This window comes from Lynx canadensis, chromosome D1 (genome assembly GCF_007474595.2).
Source record: "Lynx canadensis isolate LIC74 chromosome D1, mLynCan4.pri.v2, whole genome shotgun sequence".
NCBI classification, from domain to species: domain Eukaryota; kingdom Metazoa; phylum Chordata; class Mammalia; order Carnivora; family Felidae; genus Lynx; species Lynx canadensis.
Window position 1 is genome coordinate 70503026 of NC_044312.2, and position 22423 is coordinate 70525448.

At 41.6% G+C, this 22423-nt stretch overlaps 1 protein-coding gene across 1 annotated transcript in view; it reads left to right on the forward strand.

Moving 5' to 3' along the window:
- The window catches only part of SPON1 (spondin 1), a 261395-nt gene that overhangs the window by 100191 nt on the left and 138781 nt on the right, over positions 1 to 22423 (forward strand). Inside the window, 2 exon segments of the mRNA XM_030331303.2 lie at positions 7945 to 8018; positions 13019 to 13141. Coding sequence (XP_030187163.1) covers positions 7945 to 8018; positions 13019 to 13141 — 197 coding nt within the window.

The following is a 22423-nucleotide window of genomic DNA, read 5'->3' on the forward strand; positions in this document are numbered from 1 at the left end:
ATAAATAAATAAATAAACAAACAAACAAACAAACAAACAAACTTAAAATAAAAAGAGGGACAGGCCAGGGTAAGTCATTAATTTTTTTTCATCTGGAAAGCACAACTTTCTCAAATAGTCTCCCCTCTATCCTGTAAACCTCCGCTTCTAAAAATGAGGTCACATGTGGGTCACATGCACCAATTCCCCAGCTGCAAGGAAGGCTGGGAAAGTGGGAACAAGACAGTCATGATTGGCTTGCCTGGTATGACCCCCCCCCCAAAAAAAATCTGGGTTATGAAATCATGGGGGATGGAAGACATGGGTATTGAGTAGATTCTAGTACTTGTTATGCAGTATTCTGACTCATCAGATGATGTGTCTCTCTCCCTCTCTCATCAGGCTGGTAACTGTTTCGTATCACACTAGGCCTTATTCATCTTTGTATCTCCAACTCCTCACACAGCTTTGTGGTACCTACTCTGATAAACAAAACACCAGTGAATGAATGTCTGTCTGGTTTTAAGACCTCTTGTATCTAAATTAGCTCTTTTGAAACATAATCCAGTTTTATCTTTTCACATCTCTCTTATGAAAATCAATTCCTCATTGTTAATTTCCCACTGGATTTGGGGAAGGTAAAATTTGCAGTACTAGGGTAATAGTATCGACAAGACATATGATAAAGATTAGGTCTGAAATTGGACAGTACTAAGAGAAAAATGGAATCGTGATAAGCTTGTTATCCCCAGGGTCATGGGGTCATTCGGAGAAGAAATAAACTGAGTGTTTAAAAATAGTTTTCTCCAGTTTTTGTTAAAATTGCAACTGTGGCTTTGTAGACATAACTTTGTTCGACGATGTGAATCAAGAGCTTGAGAAATCCAAGGATCATGATACGAGGTTGGGAATGGATCGTAGTCTTGTTAAGACCTGAACTGACCTCTCAGCCGGATTCTAATCATGGCGTCAGCTGCGTGTGCACGTGCAGCCGTGTGGAGCTGACACCCCGGGTTAGGTATAGAAGGACCATGGATGATGGACCTGCCAAGGATTCTTTATTGGTGTGCGTTTTAACTGCTGCAAAGTGCCCGTCCCTGGGTACAGGCTCAGCTTCTGTGCTATCTTTCCAAGAAATTATTCTGATGGACCTCATTCCTAAGCGATAATTCCTCCAACTCCACCTCTGCTCCCACCTCATCTGAGCCAGAAATGGCCTGCTACCCCTGCGTCCCCATAGCACTCGTAGGCGATTCTCCAGTTGGGGTTCTAACATTCTGTGTTTCCTAAGAGTCATTTGAGAGTGTTCTCTCTTAGAGTGTGGCAGCTTGTGATAAGCACACAATGACATACATGTTCTGGCCCTTAATTAACCCTATTATGCCATTTTGTTACCAGACTCAAGCCTGGTGGATTGTCCCAATGTCAGCGTCCTCGTTGTAACATTGTACATACTGAGCTTTTACAAAACGTTACCTTTGGGGAAAATTGTACAAGTGTACAATTTCTCTGTATTATTTCTTATAACTGAATGTGGATGTGCAGTTATCTCAATACAAATTCCAAAAATTACCAAAAAAAAATTCCTCCTTGCCCCGTCTGTCTTTCGTTTCAGTCATTGGCACCAATGTCCCACCCTCTAGTCCCTGGGGTTTGTATATGGGTGTCACAAACTCCCTCTGTCAGTTTTCTCGTCTGTAAAACAGGGATAATACTAGCGCCTACGTCATGGGGTTGTTGGGAGGATTGGGTGAGTTAATACTTGTGGAGGACTTGGGTGTTTAATTGTTACATAAACAAAAAGTAAATAAAATATCTTGTACTCACCCTCCTCTTTCTGCCCCAGATCCAGTAAGTTAGCCAGTAAGTTACCCAATTTTCCTACAACGTGTCTCTTAGATTGTCTATTTCCACTGCCCAGATCTTAATTCGGACCTGCAGCGCCGCCATCATTGCCTCCTGTTGGAGCTTTGCCAAGGAGAAGTTAGTCACTGCTCTTCAGCTTCCCATGGCTCCTCCATCATCCCGCTCAACATTGATTTCCTGTTTCCTTTTTTTGTCTCTCTCTTCTCCCACTGGACCAGGATCTCTTTACTGGAAGGCACTGCCTCTTATTCTCTTTGAATTTTCAGCTCCTAGCAAAGTGTCTGACACAAAATAAGTCCTCAGTAAATGTTTTATGAGTGATTGATAATTAAGCAGGAATAATCTCATGGCAACTACTAGCATTGCTTGGTTGCAGTAATGGTAGATGACTACAAGTCTCTGAGTCTGCAGTTTTATGAGCCCAAACACAGATTGTGACTTTACGGTTGGGCGGCATTGGAGTTCTCTTGTGTGTTGTAGCTAGAGCCCTCCAGATAAGCTTTCACTTTTCTTCTCCCATGGGCACATTAGGATGGGCTGCCAGGATGCCTGTTAAGTCTTGGACACAGCGCCATGTCCTGACATCCACCTAAAGCCATATAAAAAATTGGAAAGAGTCTGGATCATGGAATGCATCCCGCCTCTGTAAGCATTTGCTGATTAACATGAGACCATGGTCAGGTTAGTAGTTAGCATTCTTGTGAAGTAAAATGAGGCAGATAGCCTCAGTTCCTGATGATATTACCATCACTATGACTCTGATATTTTATTTCTGGGTGCTCCCAGAGAGTTGTCCTTTCTTTGGTAGAAGGAAGTGGTGTTACTAGTTATACACTGGATCACTTCTATGAAAAAACATCCCTGCCATCATAGACAAAGTTTTTAGGCACCCCAAGAAATGTTCAGTAAGAGGGATTTTCCTAGAATTGGGAAAAGAGTGGGCAAAATTAGTCTGGAGACCACAAACCTGAGTTTCATTTTGGCCATTCATTATCTCTGCCTGAAGCAGCTGACCAAGCTAGCACCCTCACCCCTCCCTCCACAAGCCAAGGAGACAGACCCAATGTTAATCATAATCATAGCTCCTGTTTATTAAGTACTTTTATGTGCCAGGCACCTTGTTAGGAGATGGTGATTTAACAACAGGAAAGATAATGGCTACCACATTGTGAATATTTACTTCATGTAATACGCATGTGTTAAGGACCTTACATGAATTATCTCTATAAGGCAGCCATCTGGCCACTGATGATCCATATGAATTTTTAAGTCATTTCCTGGCCTGATTTCTCCCAAGTCCTTCAGTTTCTGGTGTCTCCCTGTCTCTTTTTGGTGAGAGCAGGGAGCATACTCACAATTTAGCAAACTCTAACTTTATCCCAATAGGAAAATTCCCCAAAGAGAAAGAAAAGCAAATGAATAAAACCTGCAGACAGAAAAGGGTCAAGCGTCCAAGAGATCCAGGATGGTTCCACCACTTGAGGTTTAAAAGAAAACTTTTGAAATGATTAGTAACTTGTTTAGAACCTCAATATTCCAAAGTTTGAGAAGCTAACATGCTGAGAAATTTCATTTAGATTTCCTTAACACGCTCTCTCATGATAAGAGAGCATTCAGTGTATCAGTGTATAAATGCTATGCAACAAGACTGCCAAATTGTAACACAGGATGGGAGAAATTTGTCATTTTGAAATGCTAAGGGAATTCTTACTAACAGCTTTCTCATCTTGTAAAGCTATTATTTTTCTGAATCATAATATGATTTATAAATCTCAGCTGAGTTTTATACTTTTGATGGGAACAGACTCAAAATGAAATGCATTTTCTCAGAATATAAATTCTCTCAGGAGTTGACCAAATGAGGAATAAAAAGAAACATCTTCTGCAACCAAGCGTACCAGATCCTGGTCTCTGTTGGTATACCTATAGGTGAACATTGGTCTTCTCCAGAGTTCTGGGCTCAGCCTGCCTCTCCTCACTCTGCACACTTTCCCTGGGTGACACCTGCCGCTTCAAAAGCTTCACCTCTTACTTCTGCCCCAGTGACTCACATGCCCCTACTCCCCACCCCTCACATCTCTCCTGAGTCACAGGTCCCTATGTCTAATTACCCACTAGACAGACCACCATCATGCCCTACAGATCACTCAATCTCAAATTCTCTTCTTTTCCCCAAACTCCGTTCCTTCTTGAATTCCAGTACAGCAACAATACTAACATCAATGGAAGTAAGATACAGTTCCTGCTCTCAAGAAGCTTATAAACTAGCACAGGAGATAGAAAAGTAAATAGGCAGTTACAGTATAAGTTAATAATAAGTGCTGTGGTAGGAGAAACTCAAGAGGCTATGGCTCTCATAGAAGAGCACCCAACCAAGCAGCCAGTCAAGAAACCAATCTTAGTAGGGTATGAGTTCTGGGTAACTGAAGTGTGTGTGTGTGTGTGTGTGTGTGTGTGTGTGTGTGTGTATGTGTTGTGCTCACATGTGTCTTGAGGAGTCCCATAGACAGAGGCCCAGGGGCATGAGATTTTGAAGACAAAAATAGGATATGGCTTGGACAGAGTGCTCAGGAGGGATTAGATAAAGATGAGGCCAGATCAGAATAAGCCTTGTATCCCACATTTGATCTGCACAGAGTTTGAAATCCAAAGGGCGGGGCGCCTGGGTGGCGCAGTCGGTTAAGCGTCCGACTTCAGCCAGGTCACGATCTCGCGGTCCGGGAGTTCGAGCCCCGCGTCAGGCTCTGGGCTGATGGCTCGGAGCCTGGAGCCTGTTTCCGATTCTGTGTCTCCCTCTTTCTCTGCCCCTCCCCCGTTCATGCTCTGTCTTTCTCTGTCCCAAGAATAAATAAAACGTTGGAAAAGAAAAAAAAAAATAAAAAAAAAAAAAAAAAAAAAAAAAAAGAAATCCAAAGGGCAGGATACAGAGGTTTGGCCACGTATAGGCATGGAAATGTATGCTTAGTCTTCATGGAGAACTTCAGCTGATCATGACCCAGGCTCCAGGGAGGCCATCAAAGTCTCAGTTCTTCATGGTATGTTCCATGAGATGCTAAAATGGATGAAACAGGCCTCATTTCATAATACATTTCAACTCACACGCCAAGTGTACTTTTTATATGTAATTATCTTTAATCCCTTACAACCATGCTGGGTATAGCACAGGCCATGAGCTTTGGAGGTAGACAGGGGAAACTTCAAGACTGTGGACATGTTACTTAACCCCCCCTTCACTCAGCCATCCTCACCTGTGAAGGAGAAAATGGGTACAAATTCTCAACTGAATTGTTCTAAAAATAAGAGCATTTTGATACGTTTGCTAAACTTGACCAAAACTGTTATGGGGATGTTAATGGTATATTATCATCTTAACTTTCTAATAATACCTGAAAAACTCTGAATTCAGAAATGCATCCAACCCAGGGTTTTGGATAAGGAAGGAATTTGAAGAGCTGTAATATATGCAAAACATAAGATGTATAAGGTAATGTACATAAAAGGCTTCCCTAGCACAGTGACTGGCACATAGGAAGGACTCAGAAATTACAACTATTATCAAAAAGAGTGGGTAAGCTGTTGTAGACTTCATAAAACAAGGCATGAAGGAAATGAAAACATCTTGTAGGAAATACATATTTTCTCTTCCTGGCCCCCAACACTTTTACAATGATACTTTTGAAAATTTGGGGTGATTTAATTTTTCTAAGCATGATCATAGGCTTTTGCCTATGAGAAGATTCCAAGGATTTGTTACAGATGCTAGCTAGCAAAGGCATGTTTGGGGAGATTCTGGGAAAGGAAACAGCATCAGCAAGGGCCCAGTAGAGTAGAAGAGGTGTTCAGGCAATGGGAATAAACTTCTCAAACTCTGAAACCCAGTGACCATGATACAAAATGGCAACAAACAAAGCCAGAGGGGTGTTTGGGGGAAATTTTGTGAAAAGCCTTGAATACAATGGTAATTTTGTATTTTATCCTATAGATCAAGGGTTTTCGAACCACTTTAGCAAGGGAATTTTATTGAAGTAAAATTTAATTTGCTTGGGAACTCTACACTGCAACCACATACCAACTCATTTTTACTCTATGGCCCAAGTGCTCTTTTTAAAAGAGCACATCTGATTATATCATTCCTCTTATCAAAGACACTTATCAAAGACATCTCATCAAGCTTGGTGTAAAATGCCATCCCCCTGCAGACACGGGGTGATGTGGCCCTGTGCACCTCCCCGGCTCATCTCACACTACCTCCCTGACCTACCACTGGTCATGAGCCATGACCCTCCCACCTCAAGGATCTTTAAAGGATGTCCTCTCCTTTATTTCTTCCTCCCACTTGCCCTATTGACCTCCTACTCTTTCCAATCTAAGCCTTCTTTTCTGCAGAGAATCTTTCCTGGCTTGGTGGGGATCCCCTGTATTACACTCTCCCACACCCTGGAGACTTCTCCGTTCAGCACTCAATCGTGGTCATGTTAAATGCTTAGCTGCAGATTTAGCTGTCTCGTGCTTTCTCTCCACTCTGCTGTCAACTTTGAGAATGGGAAGCCGCCCCACCTGTCTTGTTCATGACAGTGTCCCTGGCCAGTGTCTGGCTACCATGCAGGCTTCCAACGACTATCTGTTGAAAATATACCAATAAATACAACAGGAAGACAAATGGGGGAGGAGGCTGCTTTGGTAGGAAAGAGGATGAAGCCTTTAGCTGAAGCAAGAATGCCAGGCCTGGGCTACTTCCCTTGCCCTTTACAGTGTTCTCTGAGGTACTTCCTGGTGGAAAGTACACTCTAAAGTGATAGATAATGGGATGCTCTGACTAACAAAAGACTTTGTTATTTGGCTTTGGGATGAGTATTCTCAAGAGAGTTTTCTTGGCCTGAGGAAGCTTGCTGCTTGATGGTCAACAGAATGGATAAATGATCAAAGTAGCTTTGTGGAGACGGGAAGCAGATTTCATTCATTTATTTCAACATCTCGTCTCTCTTGGGTAAGGAAAGGCTATAAAAGACATATGTAGGCTGCTCTGAATTTTATTCTTTTGTGCAAGACCGGGTGTAGAGTAGATGTTTCTTTGGAAAGTAATCTTGGCCTAGGCCCATGCCGTCGAGAAAACCGCCTCCCTACTCTGCAGAGCCGTGCATACAGGGCCCCATGCCTGGCTCTGCGATCACGTGACACAAGCAGATCATGTGACTGTATCACTCCCTCAGTGTGCCTTGCTATAGTGGAGCTGATGATCCCTTTCTCTGTTAAGTAGGGCAAATCACAGTAAAAAAATTATGTTTTGATTGAGTAGCGTTTCTGAAGAAAATCAGTACAAAGGGCCAAGACCCACTGGCACTGTTTCATCGTCAAGTATTGTAGACTTCACGTTACAGGGACGCTGGGTTTCAGGATTCGACGTCTGCACGGCCAGCTGAAAATATACAGCAGAGTGGGTTAAAGGAGAAGTAGTATGTCTGTGCAGTCCTAGGTTAAGGAGAAAATACGTACTGGCCACAAGTAATTTTTCAACCTCCAGATATTCTTTCCAAATTCTAAGATCCTGTGTTTGACATGTTTAAGAGAGAAACGTAACAGCTGAAATTGTCTTTGTTCAGAATGTAGGAGACAGTGTCGTCTAGACTTTCAGGAAAGATAGAGAATGACATTTTCGGAACACATCAAAATGTATTTTTAAATTCTTTTTTTTCCCCTTCAGGAAAGGGATTTGACATGCTTTTCTGATTTGAATTTGGTTGATCTATAAATGGCTTCCATCATTTGATACAAAACTAGAATAAAATGAGCCATTGAGAAAAGTTACTGAAAATGCCATTAGTTCTTTTAATATTAGCACCACCACTGACAACACAATAACTAACATTTATGGAGTGGCTTCTAAGTATGTTCTGTGCTCCTGACATGCATTTTTTGGATTTCATTCTCAGAGCAACCCCACAAGGTATGCATTATTATTAATGAAAATTTTTCAGTGGAGACACTGAGGCACAGAGAGTTGGGGACACTCACCCAAAGCCACACAGCCATAGGTGGCCAGGCAAGGATCTGACATGCCTCAAACCTGCTCTCCTCACCATTGTGCTTTTCTTCCAACAGGGCCAGCATTGTGCAGAAACGCATCATTTATTTTCAAGATGAGGGCTCTCTGACCAAGAAACTCTGTGAACAAGGTAAGAACTGCAAGTGGAGGAGGGCCAGGTAAACGGAAGGTGGCTCATTCAGTGCAACCGTCCAGTGGCAGGAATTAGCTGATTGTGCTGAGTTTCTCCAGGTTCAGCTTCCTCACGTAGCACTAATTTTTAATCTGGCTGTGTTCTGTGGATAATTGGATCTGCCTTAAGTTCTAATTACTCAGCTTGATTCCCTGGGTAGGAGATAATGTACCTTATATTGGTGTCGTCTTCTTATTTTTGTGAAACAGTGATTATTCTAAAGAGGTTTCTTGGAATAATTCACAGGATTTAATTAAGAAATGCACAATTGTGTACCTTTAAGATGCCTGTAATGATTCTCTGGAATAATCTCTAGAAGAACTTGTGTGGCACCTGGGCAGTATGGGGGGGGGGTGGATTTTCTCCAAGAAAGACAAGCAGGAGATGGGGTTGCCAAGGGAGCATTGACCTTATGATTCTACCACAGTCAAGGATATGGTCCATTGATTTGCAAGCTTATTGATGCCCTCTCCTTGGGTTGAAGGCATTCTAACAAAGCTCATAGAGATCAAGTAGATGGCGAGGTCAGAGGAGAGGCCTGGATTCCTATCCAGCCTGGGTTTGAATCCTGCCTCTGCCCTTCCTAGTTATCTGACTTAATATATGTATATAAGCACAGCGTCTTTGGCACATAGTAAGTGCTATATATATAAGTGTTAGCTATTGTTATCTGTATCCGATGCTTGTTTATTAATCTGTCATAAAAAATTAAGACCTTAAATATCTGAATGTGTTTAGAAGTCATTAGAGAACTAAATAAAAATAGAAAATGTTCTACGATTATACAGCTTGAATGTCTCATTTCTATTCATTTTTGCAGAATTTTTATTTGCATCTAGAGCAATGGGCATTTTGCAAAGAAATGATTTTCTCAAATTCTGGCAAATCATAAGCTACTAAGAAAAAAAAAGGTTGATAAAGGTATTCTGGGAAAATAATAATAATAATAGCTAATATTTTTCAAGTGCTTGCTATATGCCGGGCACTATTCTAAGCACTTCACATGCCTTGCTCATGTGATCTGCACAAATATATCATCCCCATTTTATAGATGAGAAGCCTGAGACACAAAAAGTTTTAAAAGCTCACTTAGAATCATACAGCTAGTGGTCAAGGGCAGAGTTTGGACCTTAGAGCCAGTGCTCTTAACCACTGCCTTTCCATTGAAGGGACCGTGTCTCAATTCATTATTGCCTTTGGTAGATCAAAGTGTACCAAAGCATAGCTCCCTATGCATGAGCTAGAGCAGAAACTAGGTCCTATGTGGAAGATGGTTCAGAAAGCATGAAAAAAGCAAAGGGAGAGAATTGGATGCTTTGCAGTGGAGACATACCTGTCATAGGGGCCAGAGAACTGGAACCCGAGGTCCCTGGTCAGCTTCCAGGTGGACATTTCCACACACGGCTTCGGGGACTTTCCTTTTCATATTTAATTGTCCATAGGGTCACTCAGCCTTTTTCCGAACAGAGGACACCTTGACTGTCAAGTCCCTTGGTTCATAAAGGACCAATCCCATTCCTGCCCCGTCTCTATGAGATGACACCAAGGTCCTGTGGGTTAGAGTTAGGGTGTTCTGGATCACACATTTACAAGCCACCTCTTGGTCTACACCCACAGATGGCTAATCACAGCCACTGTGGTATGATTTTGTTAGTTTGACATTCAGAGGACAGACTTATTTCTCAGAATTGAGGGTTCTTAGGAAACACTTCTCTGTCACCCTCGCATACTGACAGCAATCATTAACTACCGTGCACTTGCCGAAGCCTCAGCCCTGATGTTGTGTGAAGCCATACAAATATGCTAAGTTCTGCAGTTACAGTGTCAATCCAATGGTGTGCAAGTCTCTATTGGTTTATCACTTGTGAAGCAGAGATCCTATCGAAATGACGAAACATGCATATGTATAAAGAAACCGTTTTCCATCAGCACCTTGGTGGACAAAAAATAAAGGTCCTGCAGGCCCTGGGCTGAAGGATCATTACATGCAGTTGTGGACAATCCCCCCCACCGACCCCACCTGAGGCAGCAGACCTATGAGGAAATCCAACAATTAGCAAAGCAGATCACATTAAGAAAGTCTTTAATTTATAAGCAGAGAGCAAAGGGATTTCTCTTAACTGTGTATGCCTACTTAATTATCTCCAGCTCTTTCATTAAGGTCTTTACATTCTTTCTTGCTTGGTAAGTCAAATCAAATCCATCAAGGAAGGGGGGGGAAAGAAACTAGTGTCTGTTATTTTTTCTCAGTTGAAGCTGTTCATCCATGGGGGAAAAATTAACAACAGCGAAGATAAAAGGCACTGGCAATCATTATTTTTTAAAAGAAACATAAAACATTAAGTTACTTACAATTAGGAACAGAGAAACATAAAATATTCAAAAAGGTGACCTATAATAACCACATGCATGCACATGCTCACTTTAATACCATGTCACAAACGATGGAGAGAGACAGGGAGGGAACTCACAGAAGGGAGGAAACTGTGGGAGAAAAGGGATAAGGAGAAAAGACAGACTAAGGGGAGAGCTAAAAAGGAGGCTGATGGATGGAGGGTAGAAATGGGAGAGGGGGCAGCTCAGGAGATCAACATGGCAGGAAGTCATTGATATTGGGTGAGGCTGGCTGTGGTTAGCAGAAGAGGGGTGAGTTGACGCTTGTTCTCACTGCCCTTTGAAAACCCGGTTCATTTTCAATTGGCTTTTCCTCATAGGAAACAGTATGTCTGTTTTTAGTTTCAAACTTAGAAATTTATTTTTTTTAATTGTTTAATGTTTATTTTTGAGAGGCAGAGAAAGACAGAGACAGAGACAGAGCGTGAGCAGGGGAGAGGCAGAGAGAGAGGAGACACAGAATCCAAAGCAGGCTCCAGGCTCTGAGCTGTCAGCACAGAGCCCAACGGGGGCTCGAACCCATGAGCTGCGAGATCACAACCTGAACCAAAGTCAGATGCCCAACCAACTGAGCCACCCAGGAACCCCAAACTTTATTTTTTTAAATGGAAGCTAATTTTCCTTTGGAACTCCAAGAGGTTTATTATGAGTGTATTCCCCTGAACTCTTGGATATATCTTTAAGTTTACTATACCGTCTATATCTGAAAGCCCTTTTGATCAGGTAAAGCTACCCATTGGCCTTATTTTGGTCTTTTGAGAGATTGCTCCCTCATTTAATAGTGCCTGGTAGCTACAATTATAACCCCAGCATCTATCTCTTAGCTTGGAGTCCCTTTTTCAAAACTAAATTTAGTTTTTTTACAACATAGTTGGTCATAATAATGGAAATGTAAGAAGAAAAAGTCTTAGGAGTTACTAACTTATGCTACCTTTCTGGAAATGTATGCAAAAAGAATTGTCCCTTAACTATCAAACTGGCTCACCTAGGAATCGTACCTAGGTTTCATGTGCATTAAGCAATGGAGAGTCTGCTCCTAAGCACAGACAATGCACTGCCCTCTTCCAAACAAAAATAGCCAAACAGTGATTTCTATTTTGGGTGGTTTCAGACCTCTTCTTTGGTGCTGTTTAGAAATCCTGAAGCTATAAAGGCAGGTCATTTTTTAAATGCACCCTTCTTTACTTGAAAAAGCATAAAGAGAAACACACACACACACACACACACACACACACACACACACACACACAAATTACTCTCATTGATAACTTACGCAGACATGTCCAGCAGAAGGTCCTTCCGGGAGTGATACAGTACAAAGATTAAGAGCATGGGCTCTGGACTCCAAAAGACCTGAGCTCCGGTTCTGCCTGAAACACCTCCTATCCCTGTGACTTTGGGCTGGTTACCTAACAGTTTACTGATCCGCAAAAGGGTGTTAACTAGAGTACTTACCTCCTAGGGTTGCTAGGATGAAATAAGACAATGTACGGACATACAAGGACTCTCTACAACGTAGTGATTATTATAATATTTCATGCTTTCATCTCCATCCTAGAACCCAGAGTTCACTTCTTCTACCCATCACTGATTTTCTGTGTTCGAACCAATGAACCCAGTGAATTCCACAAGGAAGACTTGTACAGTGCTCTTCCTGGCGCTCAAAAAGATTTTTATACTGTCATTGCTCTTTATATAATATTGACGAAAAAATGTCCAACTTGCCAAAGGAACCTTTATGTTAATACCACTAGAGAAACTGAAGAAAAAGCAGTTGAAGCAAGTTGCATCTGTAGTCATTGTTTTCGTCTTGCAAGAAGTAGAACAGACCAAAAGCAACAATGCACGGTTAGGGATGTGGGCTTGACTATCAGAAACACTGAATTTATTCACGTAATCTCTCTTTCCCCACTTATCAGCTATTCACAGATAAAAATGGAGGCAGAGAGGGAATCTTGTTAAGTTTTTCCCGGCTGCCTCTATGCTCAGAAGTAAACCTGAACTTACGAACCTTTTCCTAAACCCCACCCTTCCTAAGTCTCTGAAAGCTTGGTAAGAAGGGATGTGACACTATATGCATTTTAAAAAATAATTTCCAGCAATCTTTTATGTCTCTCTACTTGTTCTCACTGCTCTTCTGCAAAGCTGCTCCTTCTGGTCCTGGCAATTTGACCCCAGCAAACATTTCTTAGAGAAAACACACACGTGCATATTCCTCTTAAAATTTAGTGGAAAAATTGTATTGTGGGAAGAAAGGATAACTGAGAAAGTTTCATCCCTGGTTTCCCAAATATTCTGCCTTATTGGCCCCACAGGTCTCCTCACATTGTTAGAGCAAAAGTTCTGAGTCTTTTTTATTTGTAAAATATAATTGCTATCCTTAGAGGTATATAAAAATCCTTTATAAACCCAAGTACTGGCCTGGTTCAGAGTGTTATTAATCAGTGAAAACTGCACCTTATCTTCTTTTCCCAAGTATGAAGGACAGGACAAGACAAGATGGCACTGCCTTATAAGTGGCCCGTATTTGCTTCCTAACTTAGTGACTCTCCTAACTGTTTCAGATTCCATGTTTGATGGGGTGACGGACAAACCAATTCTAGACTGCTGCGCCTGTGGAACCGCCAAGTACAGACTCACATTTTATGGGAACTGGTCCGAGAAGACGCACCCAAAGGATTACCCTCGTGAGTAGAGTAGCTACTTTATGGATTGGGGGAAGGTGTGTGGTGAAGTTCTGTCTGGCTGTGGGATACACCAGCCAAAGTGTGTCAGGTCTGCTCGCTTTTACCAACTGACTCATGAAATGCACATTCCCACAAAGTGAATTCATTGAGGCTAGCCGATAATACTGTTATGCTTTTTGCTTCTTTGCATAGCATTGTTCTGATCTGTGATTTAAAAAAATATTCCTAAGGTCATGCTGCTTATCTTCAGGTCAAGCATTTGGTAACATCAGTCCCCGCAAAGTGGCTTTCTCCACGAATTATACAATAGATCTATATGTGCTGGGAATAGCTGGCAAAAGGGGCCTGCTCTTGACTCCACAGATCAAGGTCAACAAACGTTCGGCATCCTCAAACATAATGGTGGTCTATCTGCACACCCTTTCTCTACTGATTCCAGATACCACCCTAGAATGCCTCATGACACCATGCTCCAGAGAGCCAAAAGCAATCCATGAGAGTTGTCAGGAGGCCCCACACTTGCCATTTTGGAGTAGATCCTTAAGCAGGACCCTACCAACTCCCTTTTCTCTTGTCATTGTCTCAACAAATGCCTAGCATGTGCCGGGCACTGTGCTAAGCTCTAGCAATATTCTGGTGAACTAAAAGAGACATGACCCACATTCTCATGCAACTCAGAGATTAGTGGGGAGACAGACACTAATCGAATAATCACACACAAAACTGTGAAAATTCTAACAACGAATAGTGGACCTACTGTGTGCCGAGCATTGTTACATATGTCACGTCATTTAACCCTCAGAATAACCTGTTTTTGTGGATGAGCTCACTGGATATCAGAGAGATGTCATGACTTGCCCACAATCAGATGTAAGTTAGTAGCGGACCCAAAATTCGAAAAGGGGTTGTTGGCCTCCTTGTCCTGCCTCTCAATTGGACTCTGTCTTTAAGACCCAGTGACGCTCATTCTCGCCAACTGTGGGTGGCAGGATGTTGGTGTGGCTCAGTGGGTGGCACTGAGCATGATTTTTCTGTTCATTGTCTGTTTTATTGTTCATTTCGCTCTGGAGTTGCCACAGCTGGGCAAAATGAGTGAGACTGGAAGAAAGAGATTCAAAGGAGGGACTGAAGTCAGCCCCTAAAGACGGGGAGCAAAGGGTCCGCGGTTGGGACTTAAGTAGACCTGCTCCAGACCAGAGCCTCCGTGCTCCCCAAGCAGCCCACCCAGCGGGTACTTGGCAGATCAAAAGACCTATTGTTTAACTTTACCCGCATGTAATCAGGACTTGGGATCTTAGAAGCTCCTCACTAGTTTCTTCTTCTCACTCTGGGATGCAGCTTGATCTGCTTCAGCTGGTGTGGGAGACCTGCGTGAACAAAGTTGGAATCTGCCTGGCGGGGAAGAAACCACTTGGAACAAATATGAAGGATAAAAATGTCCTCCAGTGCCAGCCCAGAGGAAATAAAATGTTAAGGGCCCATCACTTATTTTTCGTAATCCTAAGGAGCTTCTTGTTCTTTTCTAGTCTGACGCTGTTATTTCCCAGAATTCAAACAAACAAAAACAAATACAAAAAAAAAAAAAAAAAAAGGGCACAGACCATTGTTTGTGGGTCTTCGGGCCAAATCAAGTACAAATCTATATCAGGTTTCAGTGAAGTTGTTGGGAGTTTCTTAATAAATAAAGCAGACATGTGTTCTAGATCCCTCAGGATTGTTCCAGTGTCACATGTCAGCGTGTCTTAATTTTTGGTTGGAAAAATTTCGTCACTATGTACAGAGGAGTGTGATCACATCAGACTGTGATTATTTCTTCAGGAGTCTTCTCCATCACAGAGAGAAGTCCTTCAGGAATAAAACCATGACATTCTCGTCTTCCATTTAGTGCCTTGGGAGTGGCTTCCCAAGTACTGTGTGCTGATTGCTGAACTCAGTAGCATCCACTATGACCTGGGAGGCAGGTTTCTAGCCCACATCTAGTCACTATGGCCAACACTGATGAGGAATTGTAGGCCAGACCTTCCTTGGAGGGACAGGATGGACTTGTATACTCAGAGGATTGGAGCCAATCGAAAGGGCACAGAGAGGGTCTAATAAGGACTTTGAAAATTCAATGCTGGCAAAGTGATTTCTACTAATCTTAGGTAACAGATGATTTCCCTTTGGCTGCTCCAGGATGATTTTGTCTTGATTAATCCACCCTTGCCATTAAGCCCAATTAAGCCATGATGCTTCCCAACAATAGTAGAAACTGATAGTTATCAAGTCTCCCTTCTCTTTATTAATTACTCATCCAAAATATCCCTTTCTCCACAATGATCTCAGAGCAGCAATTCCCAAGCTTTTTCATTTCAAGATGCTTTTTACATGCTTAAAAACTATTGAGAACTTCAATAGCCTTTTGCTTATGTGGGTATTTTGCAATATTCACCAAATCAAAAATTAAAACAAGTTTAAAAATATTACTTATTAATGAATTTAAAACATAACATATAATGAATTACCAATAATAAACTCATTACGTGTTAACATATTTCATGAAAATAGCTATATTATCTAAAACAAAAGAAATTTAGTGAAAGAGCATCATTGTTTCACATTTTTGCAAATCTCTTTAATACCTTGCTTAATTCGAAGACACCTAGAGTGTCATATCTGCCTCTGCATTCTCCCTGTTGTGTTATGTTTCTTGGTTGAAGTATATGAGGAAAATTCTATCTCACCCAAATATGTAATTGGAAAAGGGAAGAATATTTTAATAACTTTTTCATTAATTACAGATAATCTTCTTTGGTACTACACCAAAACTCTACAAATGGTAGTTTCTTTTTTTTTTTTTTAATCTTTATTTATTTTTGAAAGAGAGAGAACACAAGCAGGGAGGGGCAGAGAGAGAGAGGGGGACAGAAGATCCGGAAGCGGGTTCCGTGTTGACAGCATAGAGTCCAACGCGGGGCTCAAACTCATGAACCACAAGATCATGTCCTGAGCTGAAGTCTGACACTTAACTGACTGAGCCCCACAGGCCTCCAACACTCCTCCTCTCTTAAAGGATAATTACAGTGTAGAATATGAAAAACTATCAGTAAACTTGTACTCTGTTATATTAAAATACATTGCTTTGCACTTTGGAAGGATCTTTTACAAGCGAATGATTTTGTAACATCATACGTTGGTCATTGAAAAAACCTTGGCTTACTGAGTTATGCCGATGGTCCAGATGTTGAGACATTGCATTGTACAGTCTCAAAAATTGCATTCATTAATATCACTTTCAGAAAAGTGCTGAAGTATTGGAAAGCTATCAAATTCATAGTAACAGACACAAGTTTTCCAAAATTCTAAGGTTTGCTTGAAAGTTCAAATTTTATCATTGGCAACAGATACTGTCAGTTGTTTTCCTTGAAATGACAGGCTCACTTCATTTTTGAGAACACGTCTGCCACATTCTCCAGTCTGAATAACCATAATTTGTCTGTCACTTGTTCTTTCTTTTTTTTTTATTAAAATTTTTTTAATGTTTATTTATTCTTGAGAGAGAGAGAGAGACAGAGTGTGAGCAAAGGAAGGGCAGAGAGAGAGGGAGACACACAATCTGAAGCAGGCTCCAGGCTCTGAGCTGTCAGCACAGAGCCCGATGCGGGGTTCGAAATCACGGACTGCGAGATCATGACCTGGGCCAACGTCGGACGCCCAACCGACTGAGCCACCCAGGCACCCCTGTCACTTGTTCTTTCAAGTAAAAGTGATGTTTAGGAAAATAAACGTGTCCAGTGACCTCCAGAAATGCAGAAGAGCGTTTATTTACACAAGACAGTCACAGCACCTGGGTATCTATGCAAGTGCTTTATGCACTGTTTCCCTTTTAGTCACATGGAATAGGAAAACAATGTGTACTCAGAAGGTACAGAGGTTTCATAAAATTAATAACTTGTAGTGTTTCATCTAAAACATTCTTCAGTGAAGCTGTCTCTTTAAACGGTTTGCTGTGGGTCCTTGCGTTGAGGAGCACACTGCTGACAGGTCGAGGCCACTGCCTTGATTGGCACTAAGTGACAGCAGTTTCGTTCAGCACCACTTTTGCACCATCAGGGTGAATGTCAACATGTTGCAAGAGGCAAATGTCTTCGTATTCCTATGAAAAGAGTTTGCACCTCACAGATCCCCTGCAGGGGCCTCAGGGTGCCCAGAGGCCTGGAGGCCACACTTTGAGAGCCTCCGCGATAGGGTAACAGAGCAACCTAGGGTGTCTGACCTTCAGTTTGGGGTAACTTGCCCTTGAGAATTCGCATCAGGCTCTACAAGAGGATTGGGCAATGCCCTTGTGTTTTGTACCATCTTCTCAACCACTATACAAGATGGTTTGTTCCAAATGCTGTTTCTGGGGTTCCACTTCTTAGAGAACCAAGTACTCTGCATTCATGACACCCCACCCCACCCCGGGAGAGGCTAGGTGAGGTGAAATAAGGAAGGGCAAGGGGATGGACGGCCCCAGTGACTTCTGACATTCCCTCTCTATTGTGATGCCATAAATCTCTGCTGGCCATCTGGAAATGGCAAAATCCTTTTAAAATACCCCCAACTGGGTAGTACCTAGAAATCCATTTTAAGGCTGAATCATGCAAGTTTTACCTCCTAATTTTATCAGTGGAAGAAAAAAAAAAAAAAACACCTGAAGCAGAAAGTTAAGGGCTCAGATCACATAGCCGGAGAGTTTCAGAAACAAAATCAAAGCTCAGATCTCTTGATTCCCTTTTGCCTCTTCTGGGGGCTGTTGCAAGGCTGTCTTCTCTCTTCTGCAGTAAAATTAAATGCCTTACACACAAAGCATCTTTTAAGCATCTGCTGTACCAACGTGGACTCAACGGATACCAAATTCCAAACAGCTTTGCCCTACTGTACAAAGACCTACTCTGTAGAGATCCTAACTGAGAAGTCAGAAACAGAAGGTCTGGATTCACTGACCCTGGACGGAGTTCCAGAACCCTGGAGTGTTGGGAGAAGTGCAAGCCCCACCCACCCCCCAGCCTACCAATGTCTGTCGTCAGCAGTGCCCAGAAGCTTTCCAGGAGGTTGTGTCTTTTATAGGAACATGGTGACCGGACAGGGTAACCTCAGGGATGTCCAAAGGGGTTGGAGCCATGTTCATTCTTGGCCAGGGGATCGAGAGGCGCCTAACAGATGCTGATTCTCTTTGCTCCCTTGCTCTAAACACAGCTCCTAGGTTCTTTGACAAATGCCTCCACCCTGTAGAGACTCTGTAATGTCCCTTGACAATGTAAACAGCATAACTTCCCCCATTTTTGATATGGTATCGGTTCTAACACTGCTTAACAAATACGTATTGATGAAAAGAACATTTTTTCCAGGAGCCAATTAATTTTTTTTTCGTTTAACGACACATTGCCTAAAATATGAACTTGGCCACTGGGAAATATACTCTACAGAATCAAAGTTAATTTCACAATGAAACTCAGCCATATTTTCCATTGGGTCATGTTACTTAAAAATTCTTAGTTACTAAATCTAATCACATCAAAGAACACCACTCCAACCTTTGGCAACTACTCTCATTTCTTCCTATGTTCATCCACATACAGGGTTTCACATTTGGAAACATTGCATCCTACTTTGTGCATTTGGTTTGGTTTCCATAGTTCTAATTTGTTACATCAGCTTGCTCTAAACCACTTATCTGTCATTTTACTGAACATCTAGGTGATGTCAGGATTTTTTGCTAACATAGAAAGCACTACAATAAAAAAGAAAGAAAGAAAAAAAGAAAAAATGTAATAAAGTCTTCTTCCACCCTTCCTCCTTTCTTTGAATCATTTCCTTGAAATAATTTCCCAAGAGTAAGACTACCAGATCAAAGGATATGGACTTTTTTTTGACTCTTGAGACATTTTGCTGGATTCTTCTCCAAAACGTTTGTATCAGTTCACCATGTAACCAATAGTGAGTAAATATAGCTCTTTCTCCCCGGCCTCCTCGGCATTTAACTAAACATTTTCCGTTTGGGTTTTGCCAATTAATGGTTATAACAGATTAATCTTATTATCTTAAATTGGCATTGGTTTAATTAATAACATACTGGAATCTTTCTTCATGCCTATTGTATTTGCCTTTAAAACGACTAGGGCATTGACAGGAATCAAGTCTGATTTTGCTCATTGTCTCTCCAGGACCTATCTCATTGTCTGGCACACTGAAAGCCTCTAAAGAAGAAGGAAGGGAGGGAGGGAGGGAGGGAGGAAGGAAGGAAGGAAGGGAGGGAGGGAGGGAGGGAGGGAGGGAGGGAGGGAGGGAGGGAGGAAGGAGAAAAGGAAGGGGAAGCAGTTATGAGCAAGGAAGAGAGTGGAGGGAGATGAACAATGAGAAGGCACTGAAGAGGCTGGGGCAGGAGAGAGAGGACCCTATGTGGCTGCTAAGTGGGGAGCAGATTAAATGGTGCTGGTGGCTTTTGGGAAGGTGAATTAGGAGGATATTACAGTGATGGTGCTAGCTCAGACTAAGGCAGCAGACATGTGATAGAATGAATGAATGGACTTGAGATATCTTTTAGAGGTAGATTCTGTCATGGATTCAATGTGGAGGAGTGACAGAGGAAAACATCAAAACTGATGAGCCAGGTTTCTGGCTTGGAAGTAGAAGTACTCTTTCTTCTTAAAATATTCTTCAGTGTTATTGTCTATTTTTATAAGTGATTGTGAAATCATTTTATCAAATTCTGTAAAGGATTCTGTCAGAATTTTAAATGGGATTGCACTGAATCCCTAAATTACTTTTGGAAGAATTGTTAGCTTTATAATATTTAGCTTGCTCAGTTTCTTCCCATTTATGAATAAGACGATTTGTGGGTTTCCACGGCTCAGTGTCTAGAACGGTGATGAGTCATAGGTGGACCATAGGTCTCTTCTAGATCTAACTTCAGAAGCAAAATGAAACATTTAACAAATAATCCCACTCCTTCCTACCATCACAGGGAAATCCCTCTCTAAGCCCATCAGCGCCCCCCAGTGGAGCGACCACCAGGCTGAGTATGAATAGAGTACGTCACCAGGAATTAGAATTTGGTACCAAGTACACGTGTAATGATACACAGTTTCAGTGAACGATGGGGCAAAAGAGAAAGGAATAAATAGCTTCTTTCCCCCTTTTTCTCCTCTCTTCCCTCCATCTGTCTGGGAAGTCTTACTGCAACAACTCGCTGTTTTCTGCACTGGGAATAGGGAAGGAAAGTCAGTTAGTCTGGTCTTCCAGCTAAACGTGGCAGGTTGAATGCAAACATTAATTTATGATCTTTCCTTAGATTCCGTAAAGATAGCACTAGGTGAATAAAAAATAAATAAACTCACAAAGACAAGAAAAGAGGAAAGAATACATACACCATACAAGAGATACTGCCAAAATCTGGGAAGCTGGACTAGTGGCAACCGTCAGCAGAGCAAAGAAGGATGGAGCCAGTACCCCCAGAGAGGGCGACACATAAGAACCAAGACAACTAATTGCACGGAACACAGGAATAGCCTCAGGAGCCAAGTGTTCAGCACAATGAATGGAAAGCATAACGTCGTGAAATATTAGAATAATGGGAATAGGAACAACCCTAAATGCATCCAGAAAAACAGACAACAAGCAAAGAATCGGGCCTCTTTAGAATAACACAAAAGCTATAAAACGATGGGGTGATGCCACATTTCAGACTTAACGGTTATAAATTCTGAGGGGGGCTCAGCCTGGAGACCAGGCTAAGACAGAGCAGCTTCTATCTCCATGTGCTGGTTGGGTTTCATTCTGGATCACTTTTTCATCGAAGTTTCTTTATTTTGGTAAGAGAGTAGGTAATAGAATATTTCTGCTTTTGTATTTACAGAATTTGTTCTGTTTGTTTTTTTCATGGCCTCATATATGTTTACTTGAGAAAGACTTTTTTCTTATTCCATCTTATTCCATCTTATGGCATCTTATTCCAACGCGCCGAAGGATACGTTATTTATTTCATGGCACGTGAGCGTCCTTGGTCCATTCAAGGCCCCTCTGGCTTTATTTGTTTTTGTTACATTCCATTTACCCCACGTATGATTACTGTCATAATAGAATCTTTCTGCCATCTTATTTTATATTTCCTGATTATAACTTCTTTTTGTTTCTTCATTTAACCACTTCTTTTCTTTCCATTGCCTGCATTAGGTTTTCTTCTGCTGGTTTAAACATTATTTGATTCCTTTTGTTTTTGTTGTGCTTGTGGTGGTCGCCTTTAATTTAAAACACATACACTTATGCTGATTTATCTGCATTGATTTCATAAACATTTCAATATTTGTCCTCCCCTGAACAAAACAAGAATGCTGGCATGCTCTCAGATTCCTTTGGTCTCTACCGTCCCTCTCTACCCAAGCACACATTCATATTGATTATTTTCTAGGATGGCTTTTGATCTCTCCTTTATTTCCATGTCTCTGGTAGTCCCAGTCTCTGTGTTTCTGAAGTTTCCCAGTGTTGAGCTCAGAGGAGTGTGGAGTGGGTACTTAGTTCACCATCTCATCAGGAAACAGCAAGAAACTTGCAGGGGTTTTTGTTTACAGTTTTCAATCCATTTAATTCTTGGAAATATCTATGCTTCCTGCTATATTATGGTAAGTTTAATTATGTTTTTTCAGGCTGTACTACTTTATCATTTCTTCTTAATTGTTCATATTCTGATAATGGGGTCTTAACACCTTGATCTAAAATTGTATACTTGGGGCGCCTGGGTGGCGCAGTCGGTTAAGCGTCCGACTTCAGCCAGGTCACGATCTCGCGGTCCGTGAGTTCGAGCCCCGCGTCAGGCTCTGGGCTGATGGCTTGGAGCCTGGAGCCTGTTTCCGATTCTGTGTCTCCCTCTCTCTCTGCCCCTCCCCCGTTCATGCTCTCTCTCTGTCCCAAAAATAAATAAAAACCGTTGAAAAAAAATTTAAAAAAAAATAAAATAAAATAAAATAAAATTGTATACTTATCATTTCTCCTTGATTTTTAACAGATTGTTTTCTATTTTTGCTGTGTCTTTGGAACCTGTAGACATAATGGTCATTATATCCTCATTATTAGCTTTGACTTTCAACATTGCATAGTTAATGTAATTAGCTGGCTTTAATAACTTTTGCCTTAAATTCAGTCGTGGCTGAAACCCCACCTGCTTTTCCTTCACTTTAGTTAATTTATCTTTTCAGCGGTTTTTAAATTTGTTTTTTTTCTTATTTTTAGACTTTCTAAGCCTTTTAAGGATTTTCCAATAAATCA